The sequence below is a fragment of the Passer montanus genome, unplaced genomic scaffold (genome assembly GCF_014805655.1).
Source record: "Passer montanus isolate IOZ18808 unplaced genomic scaffold, ASM1480565v1 scaffold5, whole genome shotgun sequence".
NCBI classification, from domain to species: domain Eukaryota; kingdom Metazoa; phylum Chordata; class Aves; order Passeriformes; family Passeridae; genus Passer; species Passer montanus.
The window spans coordinates 5,668,287-5,680,499 of record NW_024369929.1 but is presented as its reverse complement, the minus strand read 5'-3'; the positions used below and the strand labels follow the sequence as shown (position 1 = coordinate 5,680,499).

Sequence of the window (12,213 nt, the reverse complement as noted above, 5' to 3'; positions counted from 1 at the left end):
AGGAGAGGGGCTATGGCTGAGCCTCATCCCCAGTGGGCTTTTTTTCTTTTTCTTTTTCTTTTTTTTTTCTTTTTTTCCTTTTTTTTTCTTCTTTCCTTTTTTTTTCCTTTCCTTTTTTTCTTCTTTCCTTTTTTACTTCTTTCCTTTTTTACTTCTTTCCTTTTTTTCTTCTTTCATTTTTTTCCCTCCTCCCTTTTTTTTTCCTTGTTTCCTTCTTTCCTTGTTTCCTTCTTTCCTTGTTTCCTTCTTTCCTTGTTTCCTTCTTTCCTTGTTTCCTTCTTTCCTTGTTTCCTTCTTTCCTTGTTTCCTTCTTTCCTTTTCTTCCCTCCTCCCTTTTTTCTTTTCCCTCACTTTTTTCTTGGAATTTAGCATTAGAGATAAGTAGCTTGCTCCTTAACATTATTATACCTTACATAGACAGTATAAGCTAAAGAAATTAACGATAACTTTACTGAAGTAATTGGTAATAGCTGTAATTTGGAAAATTATTTGTTTGTCTCGGGAGCTAAGATGTCATTTTGCCAAGTAGCCTACTAAAAGTCAGTGCAACTTTCACCTCATTAATAATTTTGGAAAATACCATGCAGAACTCAAGTCTTAGGCTTGGTTTTAATTCAACTCATTATCACAAATTTCTTATACATTAATTAGCAAATAAAGTAACAAGAACAAAGTAGCATGATGAGATTTAATCCCTGTTTCTGCATTAGTCACCATACTAATGCACTGATACACCAAGGGATTAGCAAATGAGAAAATTAATTGGTCTGATACAACCTTGATCAGCAAAAATAAGAGTCCTGAAAAATCGTAATAGACTGACTGTGAAAATGCCTGCATCACAGTATAGAGTTCTAAGTACAGACCACTTTAGTTAGCATAATAATTCACATATACTGACAATTTAAAAGTTTGCATTAACATATGCAGTAAGAAAACTGAAAGGTTCTGTTTTCCAAAATGTTGTCTTTATCTTTTGCATGTTTCACAACAGTATTGTATTCACTTTGAGCAAAAGATATGATATAAATTCCTGGTAACTTACCTAGTGTTGGTAAACACTGATAGAAAATCAATCAAAGCATCATTCCCAATCTGTAAGCAAAACTTTAAAAATGGAAGAAGAGGTGGGTATGCGAAGTCTTGTCATCATCATGGAAGAAAACTTCTTCACAATCAGGGTCATGAACCCTTTTCTCTCACTAAAGCTAATAAGATGATTTATAGAGCAAAATGTTCTGCAGGGAACCAATTTGTACCTCCAGTTGCAGACTTGTTTCATTTCCCCCAAGAACCTAGAGCTGTAAGAAAAAAAAAAAGCCCCTCAGTTCTAGTCCAATGGCACATGGAATTAAAGTAGAGCCTGATTCCCTACATAAAGCAAACACACAAAAACTCGCACAGAACCAAAATCCAATCAAACAAAAAAACCTAGATCTCAGAATGCTGTATGTGGAGCCATAAAAAATACATGACAAATTGAACTGGAAGATCAATTTTCTTCCTAATTCGGCAATTTTTTTAAACTGTAAAATTAACTTTGTATAAAAAGAAAGTAACTGGTCTAGGCCTCTCAAAGTTTTTAGAGTACCAATCAGAAGATTATCTTGCAACTCCTTCTGCTGTTCTTGTAACTAGTGATTTAATCATTACAGTGTTTGCAGTTGATTTGATAATTCCTGTCACTATAGATTTAATGAATGAAGATAATTAATTTTATGTATTGCTTCCTCTTTTAGAAGTAAAATGGGCTGAAAGATTTTCAGCAGCTTTTTCCTTCTCTACAGATACCCACAGAGATTTAGATTGCAGAGGTTGGCACAGAGAGACACCCGTCCAATGTACAAGACATTCACATCAAGATACAAATGACAGTCAGACATCCATGGAAAGTGGGCTCAGCTTACAGGAAGGCAAACTCAGGTATTTTACCTTGTCACAGACATGTGTGATGTCATTTGTTGATTTCAATTTTTTTAAAATATCTGAATGTCAGCATGATACATACAAAACTATTTTAAGCAAGCATATGCTTAAAAATTTCTTAAACTTGTAAAGAGAATGAAGGTATTTATTAACTTTTCTATGTTCTTTTATGGCAAATACATGTGCATCTGTCCTGTTCTCATCCTTGGGCATGTGTCTACATAGGGTTCAGCTATTCCATAGTGACTTCCTGAAATATTGAAAAAGGAAGGGAAGCAACTCCTGACATGATTTGGGTATTGTAAATATTCTATTTCATCTGGAAAGCAGAAAAGACATTTGATTCCATTTTTGAAGCTAATGTATTTACCTAGACAGGCTGCCTGCATTTCTGGAAGTTTTCTAGAAGAGAATATTTTCTATCTATTTCTTCTGAACAAACAAGAATGCAGTGGAAAAAAATAAAGTGGGGGGGAGAGATAATTGCTGTCTTTCTGCTTCTCTGAATGTGCAAAATGATGATGCATTATGGTGGAAGGGGCAAGGAATAAGGTGGCAACAACTGTATTATTTCTCTGCCATCACCTTCTGCTGAGTGGAGTTGAATGCTCAGGAGGGAGCCCAGTCAGCCTCTAAGAACACTCAGCAGTGGTCTCTGAGCAGGGAGAGCTTTCTCTGTGTTGGAATAATCACTTCACTTCTTTTGAAAGGCAAGCTGGTGAGGAAAAAAGTTCCCTCTACTGTTCATTTTGGCTTTCATAGCAGCTGTCACAGACTGTATTACATTTCATTCATGGTGTCTTTTATCCACAGCAGCGCAGGAAAGGCACTGTGAGCAGCTAACACTCCAAAAGGTGCTCTGCCTTGATGAGGGGCAGAAAAGGCTCTTGGGAAAGGTAGCCAGAATATTTGGTGTGTCAGGCACTTTGGAAATAATGTCTAACAGCAGTGGTAGTTAGTGCCTAGCTCAAACATGAGAGAAAATACAATAAAAACTAATACATTATCAAGTTATGTATTCTCTGAGACAGTAACATCTTGATGCCCTTAAACCACCTTTTCAGGATGTACTTTAAAAAAGCAGGGTCCTGGTGCATGTAACTTCCACACAAAATTAGGAAATAAACGAGTGTACAAAAAGCTCAAGCTCAGGGATTCAGTTAGAGACTGCACGTGGACAGGATACCGCAGCATTGCTTGGGTGCTGTCAGCCTCACCGTTTACATTTCCAGTCAGCCCTTGCAGGGTATTTACAGAGAAGTACAAGTGCTTCCTCAGGGTGAGAGCTGTCAGTAATGGCAGCACTCAAGAGCTGTTTCTCTGTGTTGTTCTAAGCACATGTCCAGTCATTAGCATATCATCTGTGCTGACGTTTCATTTTCAACAGAGATCTGAGCCTCTGAGCAGGTTAAGCTAAACCAAAAGAAGTTAACCCAATCTGAGTATGGATTTCCTTTAGTCCTTTGTACCAAATAATTTTATTGAAATTCAATGAGCTTTTATAGTACTAAATTGAGGGTCAGCCCTAAACTATTATTTTTAGATGAAAAGTTATTTCATCCGTATTTATACCTATATGTATATAGGTATAAATATATATATTTACCTATATTTCATCTTATATTTATCTTATCTTTAATATTTATAGGTATTTTCAAAGATTTGAAGCAGAAATAAGATTGTTTTAAAACTTAGAGATGTGTACTTTTCCACAAAACTGCATTTGTACTAAAAATCTGGGATGTGGATGACACTATTTCTTTTGCTGTATTAAACACCAAAAGTAATTGTCTTGTAAATATTTAAGTATTACTATGTTCCAAATTTCTTCCTTAAGTTGTTTTTTTAGACTGATATTTATTCGTCAGTTATGTACATAAGTGATGTTTATGGCTTCTGACTTTAGGTGTAGAGTGATAACTAAGTGTAACTAAGTAACATTTTCCCATAAAGCAAAAGCTCACTAAATCAAAAATTAGAAGGATATGGTAAATTATTAAGTAACCTCTTATTGGAGCAATATTTTTTTTTTCCTGGAGGCTTAAAAAAGAAGGCAGACAGAGAAGGGGAAAATACTAGTAAAAAAAAACCCCAAAACCCATAAATCATCTGAGTTTTTCTATAATGTAATTAATGAGTGAATCACTGAATTTTTAAAAATCAGCAATCAAGTATTTATTGTAGACTTCATTGCATCTCTCTGTAGTAGCCACAGGATAAATCAGTTGGTTCACTCTTCATGCATTATTAGTATCCAATGCTGAATGCTACTACTTGTAGGAATAATGATTTCATGGTTAATCTCTGTGGCCCCACTGAGGTAGAAATAATGTTGCTGTATATCCAGAATAGCCACAAATGTGCAGATATACCTGTTTAGCACAAACTAAAGTGACCAGCATAAAATTCACTAGGAGCATTTCCAAAACAAGCAAAGTGGAGCAAATATTTCTTTCAAAAGCAACTGACTAACCCCAAAATCTAAGGAAGTACAGCAACAGGGACAAGGATCTTTCTTTTTAAAAGAATATTGACTTGTCCTGTGATACTTGTTTTTTCTGTAGAACCGTAAAACAATAATTTAACAAAGAGAAAAAAGATTTGATTACATTTAAAAAAGGCAACTAAAATCTGTTATTTAGATGTATATTAAATCATATATGTTTATTTCTTTCTACCTATGTAGGCCACGGGAATAGATGTCGTGTATACCTACACAGGAAGGGTGCTGCCCACAAAATATGCTAGACCTACATAGATTGTATTGACAGATTTGTGGTTGAGTATCTTGTTCTAAAGTGTTTGGCTTTAACTGTGCTTCCTCTTTTCTAATGGTTTGGGTACTGTAACTGCTGTGTTAAAAGAAGATGTATAAGTAAAATTGGACTTCACAACCTGCAGCCACTAGCAATGTTAATTTTATGTAATCATTAAACTGGTATTAACTAAAACAGTGATTTGTGAAAGTAAAATGCATGTTTATTTTCAAATGGATGAAAAATGAAAAGATAGCTTCAATGTGATAGTATTAGAAGTTTCTTAATGCTTGAAACATTGTGAGCATTAAATGGCCTCCTAAAAATTTAATTAATCTTTCCTGGTTTTCCATACAGAGAGAAGCAAACAATTGCTGAGGTCTAAATTATTTTGAGGTGGTCAGTTTACAGCCATTTTTCCAGTAATGTGTTTCATTATTCATGCCTTGATAATAGAAAAAATGATAGACAAGCATTAAATTCTTTGTAAACCATGAAAATTTCCACCTCCACCTCTTGGCTACAGATTATGAACTCCTTAAACTAAAGCCGTATTTCCATGCACTGCCGTCTGTTTAAACAGATACTGTGTGAATATATACATTTGTTTTCTGTTGTGATAATCAGTGAGAGATCCCTCAAATTTAAATTGCAGAATAAGTAAGCATAACTGATTTTCTGTAACATGTTATTGATTCATATTTATTGCCAAAAAGGAATAAGGACCAAAGAAAAAAAAAAAGAGACATCTTTAACAAAAGATGTCTATCACATGCAAGGCTTTTGGCCATGAACGTCTCCTGGTTCCCAGCTTTCAGAACTGGCAGATTATTTTCAAAATATAAAAATAATTCAACATTACAATTAATGATTGGTGGGTTTGTATTTAATTATTATTCGTAGGCTATTCTCTAAACTGAAGGTGGTTTAAGTCGTGTAATGCTTGTGTGTTCCGAAGGCAAGTTAAAAGGACTGTTTACATCAAAACCCATGAACCAAGAGGCTTCCCTGAGTCTGAGCTATTTTCATATATTAAAGAGCATTCCTCTAAGCTCTTTGGCTCCCTGGACAGTTTTGTTCTGCTCGAGTTACAGAAAGCAGTGTGGGTAGGAAGGTATTCAGCTTGAGGTGATGTTTACTCTTGTGTAATAAATTTATCATTTAAAACTCTAAATAAATGTTGTTATTAATTTATATAATTACAGTAAGACAGATCTTTTCAATAAGAGTCTTATGTAAAATTAAACCCTTTGTGTACCAGCACAGTGCTGAGAGTTCATTCCACTGTACCCCAGGCTTAATTCTCATCTGTCACTCAAACTCACATCCTCATTGATGATCCTTCCTGCTCTGCTGCCCTTTCCTATTTCAGTTCCACTCTCTTGCCTTTCTCAAATGTGTTTCCTTCAGATCTTCTGTGGCCTAAAACTGTTGCTCTTGAATCTATTAAAAGTATTACTTTAAAAGACTCATTTAAAAATGTTTCTAAATAATTTTAAAGACTGTTACAATAGCTCTGAACAGCAGAGGGAATACAAACAAAATGTAAAAGAGATGGAGAACACTAAGTCTCATACATACAGTAAATTTGAAGTTTAACCAATTTTTATGGGCTTTTTGTGTTTCTATAATTCTGACAAGTTCACAATTGTTACCCATTTAAGTAGTATATTTTAAATTTTTTTGAGTAAAAAAATTGAAAAGAAGATAACTTAGCAGTTAACAATATGGACAGAAAATATTTTACTTGAAAGGGATGGAAAAAAAGGACACTGAGATAACAGAAAAATTTAAGGAATTGAAGATTGTGTCAGAAAAAAACCCCAGTTAATTACATATGAAATTGTTAGGAAGTGTAGTATGGAACCAGACAGATTTATTTTGCAAGGCAATTTGCAGTTTAGAACAAATGATGGTGAGCTGATGTGACACGTTGATGTACATTTTCTTTCCTAATGTTATCCCAAATAGATGTTGGTAAGTTATTTTTGTTTGACTGGTTTTGAAGTTAAATGCTTTAATTGACATCCTGAAATTCTCAGTAGAATCTATTTAAAAATTTTTAGTATCTATGAATCCAGTCTTTGTGGCACATCTGAAAGCCAGACTCTTCATACCTAGCCGGGTTTGTACAAATGCGCGGGATTAAGGCTGTAGGTAAGCCAGGATGAGCTGCTGCTCTCAAGGGAGGGGCAGTGAGGCAGGATAACGCAGCAAGCAGGGCAGGGCCAGGGCAGCCAGTGCCCCAGCCCAGTACCCCAGGCAAGCCTGGGAATGGCAGCAAGGGTCAAACAGTGCAGAAGCCTGTGCTGATGGAACAGGTCCGAGGCCAAACTGGCAACCCCTGGAGCTCGGGGTCAGGGCCAGCGGTGCAGCCAGGGCAGGACACAGCAGGGAGCACCAGGCAGGTCCATAACAGCACAGCAGAGTCAGACTCAGGCCTGCAGTGAGTCCAGGACTGGGGGTCCTGCTCAGCGAGTACATAGGCAGAGCTGTGCTTGAGCCAGTATTCCAGTCTAGGCATGAGACAATCTTGGAAAAACTTCCAGTAAAGGAAGTCGGACAAATTTTATGTCCTGCTATATATATGAAATAACCTACAAAACCTAATTATAAAATAGATTACACATTAAAATAAAAAGAAAATATCTTCATCATACAGCAGAGATTACTCTTGGTTTCTTCCAGTGTCTGTCCCCACCAGTCCATACTGTTTTGTTTCTCCCAGTAATCAGATGTTATGAGTTTCTTTACCTTCAGTCTTTTTGCAAGCATCTGTTTTGTTTGTGGTTATTGGGAGTGTTCTGATGATTGTTTTGCATCCTGATACGAACTGATACTGAGCTTTAATTGGCTCCCTTATTAATATTCATAGTGTTATATTGTTCGCTATGGTGACAACTTCTCATAATAATGAGAAATTATTATGACTCTCCCTGAGATTCTGTGTAATGTAACATTATTCATGATAAATTCTTTAGGCTTGAAAGGAACAGGAAAGGCTTTTGAAGTTTTCTTTTACCTAGATTAATTAATTCTGAGATCTTGCAACTGTATTAAGTCTATTACTGTCATGCAGTTATCTTGGGTTCCCAAAAGGTTTACTTGCTATAAAGGTTAACGCATTTTACTTAGACCTTACATAATAGTAAATTTTTAAGGTAACTTTTTTGGCTTCTGGGAACTAGTTTATCTAATTAATGCTTTCAGCTATGTGGAAAAGATTCCATCTCTGTGCAAGTATTCCCTTGAAACCACTATAAAATTTGTTCATTTACAGAAAAGGTAAAAAAGTTGTCAGGTATCAGTTCTTGTGCAAAGAAATTCCCTTTCTCTGTATGACTTGAACTCTAAAAACAACAGCCATTTCAGGTGGGAGCTTAAGAGCTCTACATAAAGAGCTACACAACAGGAGAAAAGAGTTGCCATGGGAAAAGCAGCAAATGTTTATGAAAAGTTTGATTTGGCTCCTACTGCTGTGTAATATTTCATCTATACACTGCTACCCTGAAAGATTCCATTCTATTCAGAAGTGGGGTAAATGTCACTGGAATTAGTTTATTATAGTTGCATAGCAATTTATTTTGTTTGTTTATTGCATGCATATTCAATGAAATACTTTTATAATACTGATTTTAATGACTTTTTAATAAAATTGAAATATTAGGCACTGATTATGAATAGAGACATTCTGTAGGAGAAAATTGAGTTTAGTTGATTGAAGAAATATGCCTTTCCAGTATATTTTTGGGGGAAAAAATACAGACCTTTTTATTTTTTGAGTTGGGTATATTAGAAAAAAAAACTATGATACAGCATTGAAATAAGTGAGAAATTGGAGACTAACAAATAGCTGCAAAGTGGCAAGTCCAGGCAAAATCTGGAGAAATTCGTAGTTTCTCTAAGTGTCAGATAGACATTGTTTGCTTTCTGGGAACAATCCAGGATGACACTTTGACAGATTCAAGATTGATTAAAAGCTGCAACTTCAGTGGACAGCAGAACAATGTCTTGATAATGTCTTATTCACATCAACATGTGTTTCCTTGTGTCACCTGTCTCCTGCGTAGCCTTTGGTCTTGTCAATCAGCTTCTGTCCTAATTTCATGTTCCTTTTGTTCAGATAAACATCTTGCAGTTTGGAAATCACTAATGTAGCTACTGCAGCGCTCAGGAGATAATGTATCTTGTGGGGCTTTCTTGGGTAGCAGCGTTGCCTTGCAATACCTTTATATCCATCAGAAAAACCTGGAAGTTACTTTGTACAATGTTGATTTACTGTCTTGGCAGGCCTTAAAAATAAAATCTAACTTCAAATCTGCTGTTCTATGGCAATGTAGGGGAAAATACAAGCTATTATCTACTGGCACTGTATTAAGTGTACAAGATCAGTATCACAAGCTGTGGTTTTGATAGATCTGAATGCCAGTTTACAATCCAGTTCATAGCTCTGAGGGGTAACAATTGCAGTTTTAAAAGTTCAGGTATGGATTACTGTATATCTCTATTTGCACACTTTTTAGCACCAGGCTTGCAGTTGTGGTGGTTCTTTAGAAGATGGTTTAATACAGTTGAATAAATTCCTTCAAGCATAGTGAAAACAGGATATTACCCCATCCAGCAAAACAAACCTTTCACAAAAGGGATATATTAATGTTTGAGAATAATAGTTAAAGAGATAACAATAAAATTTTACACAGTTACATCCAAAATGCCTCTACATATTTTGAAGTTGAAATATTTGAAGTGGCTTAAAATAGAGAAGTTTAAGTAGTTATTAGTTCCTTTTCCCAGTACTCATTCTCAGCTACACAGAAGAGTTTCCTATTTCTCTGTGATGGAAAAAAAAATTTTGGGGTGATACTGTAAGTCAGAACACTAAAATAATATTACTGCGATGTAACTATTAAAGCAAGCTAGGACTTTCTGAATCAGTTTTAGCAGAGACAGCAGCATGCCTTCAATAAGTCACACTATGCTCAGAGTTGAGACCCATCTAAAGGGTCAAAAGACTTAAAGGAGAGGAAGGTACTTTCCTTGCACCTGATTGTTAATTGTGCCCAGGAAGGGGAGTGGTGGTCAAGCTGCAGTAATTGGTGGCTTATCTTTAGCAGCTGTGCAGACTTGGTTCAGGGGTATTTCTAAAAGCAGGAAGGGACAGACCTTTTTCTTCAGGAAGACGTGAAGATCAACATCAATGTGGATTACACTTATGAAAATATTGTGAAGAATTGGAGGAAAAAATTGAAATAGGGAAAAATATGAGTCCTGTTATGAGGATTAATGCATACGTTTGGACTTTATTAGTTTGCTCTATAGGCGAGTCAAAAATTGCAGCTCTTATAAAAGACTTAAGTTCTTAATGATTAGGCAAGTAACCTGTGAAAGAATGCTGGAGGAAAAGCTGAACTAAAGGAGATATGTAAGCATATTTTAGTTTTTGTTCATGCATTGCTAAATTTTTGAATCTGAATGTCTAGAAAATGGATGTCATTGCTATACTATGTGTTTTAAGCACTTAAACAAGGTTATCTCTAAGAAATCAGAAAAAGTTACTTTGTTACTGTAGTAACATTGTTCTCAAAATACAGACTGATAAAATTTAGTACCTTGTCCCAAAAAACCTAAGAACTTGTAATTTTAGTTTTAAAAACCACCAAAACCTCAGAACTGTAAACTATTTGAAGTGAAAACAGTAATATAAATGTATGATTGAAGATTATAATATAGCTATGGAAACTTACTATTTTTGACAATGAGAAAGGAAAAGAAAAATGTGTACTCGGATTTAAAACTGAAATTTTACTGTAGGGATGTAAGGGATGTAACTGGTTGCTGACCTATAGTAAGTTTTGTCCTCTGCTGTGTTAGTTTAAAAATAAATTTTTAAGCGCAACTTGAACATCTGTAGAAGGGAACCTGTGTAAGACCATAGATTTAGTGCTATCAGAAAAAGTATCTTGGAGGAAACTGTTTTCTTTTGCCACTAACATGCAAAAATAGCTATATGAGGCAGTTGGATGATACTAAATTGTGTTAATCTATGCAAGACTTACTTTTTTAAGTCTTACTGTGGCATTGTTAACTGTGGATGCCTAGATCACTTAATTTTCCTTTCCAATTTTACCACATCATTAATTTCCTTTAATATGATTATAGCGAAGATGGACGATTACTGCCTACAGTTCTTAGTGTTTTACTAAACTGCTACTTATTGCACAGCTTTTTAATGTTTAATTATTCTTTTTTCTATACTGTATAATTGAGGCCTATGAAAAATTTAGAATTGAATTACAGTTTTATAGTCTAATAATCCTTGATGGGATACCATTTCTATAGTTCCATAACCTAGACATATTTTCCAATAAGAGTAGAGTGTCCTTGTACCAAGTTCATGAATTGACTTGAAAGCTAGTGTTGTAAAGCACCTTGTCTTCAGCTGGAAACTATTTCAGTGCAATCAGCTTCAGCTAATGACCAGTGCTGGAACAAGGACAGGCTTTTGCAGCCCAGGTGTATGGAATACTGCTAAAGTGGCTTTGGCCTGGTGTTTAAGACTGTGGTAGCAATTGCACCAACAGATATTCCCAAAGAACTTGTGCTGCTGCAGTCTAAATGAATAACAAGTGTGTAAATCCCCACCAAAAAAGTTTGGGTCTTTTGCAGACTTACTTCCAATGCATGCTTAATTGTGCATGTTAGAAAAGTTACAGCACTGGAAGTGACACACTTGAAAGTACCATTCTTGTATTCTAAAAAACAGAGAAGCTGATATTTGTCTTTATTTTTTTTCTATCCCCCTCCTGAGCTATAAAAGAAGGCAGAATAAAACTCAAAACTGTCATCAGCCTTATTTGTACTTTGTACAAGAATGACCATTACTGGAATGTTCTGAAAAGCGCATTTAAAGGAGGAAAAAACAAACTAACATTTTTGTGGTAGTGTCCGGGTATAAGTCTGGTTGATATGTTCATTGGAGATTGATTTAAGCACATGATTTTAGTTTCAGCCTGACTGTTGCCAGTGGGGAGTGGAAATTGCCAAATAAAAAATGTCATAATAGAGTGTAATTATTTCAGTTTTTCTTCCACAGTTTGTTTCCAGTTATATTCAAAGCTGATGGAATTGTGGAATTGACTTTAGTGATGAATACTTAGAAATGAATGCAGATGTTCAGGATTGCCTATTACAAACAAATAAGCATTCAGAAGATGTCATTTTTTGTCTGTATGTGGCCACACTGCAACTGCTCTATAATTAACTGCCTTACAATGAAGTCTGTAGTGAGATTAATTTTACAAGAGGTGTCATGAAAATGCAAATCATCACTGCAATGCTAGAGCAATTTTAATGTATTTGACCAGCAAAATTAAGAGGGAAAACATCTATTAAATAAAAGTGTCAGTGTAACTTTTGTTTTCTATTGGAAATCCTTAGCTCTTGATAAACCAGACTGAAGAGCCTGTGCATTCCTTTGCACATACCTGTCATTGGCTGGTAAATCACTGCAACAAGATTGGTTATTTTGATC

At 35.3% G+C, this 12,213-nt stretch overlaps 1 protein-coding gene across 5 annotated transcripts in view; it reads left to right on the top strand.

Moving 5' to 3' along the window:
- UNC13C (unc-13 homolog C) overlaps nt 1-12,213 on the top strand; it is a 177,015-nt gene that overhangs the window by 19,780 nt on the left and 145,022 nt on the right. For all 5 annotated transcript variants that reach the window (XM_039723381.1, XM_039723380.1, XM_039723379.1 and 2 more), the window contains one exon: nt 1,788-1,923. In XM_039723381.1, coding sequence (XP_039579315.1) covers nt 1,788-1,923 — 136 coding nt within the window. The remainder of the gene's footprint in view (nt 1-1,787; nt 1,924-12,213) is intronic.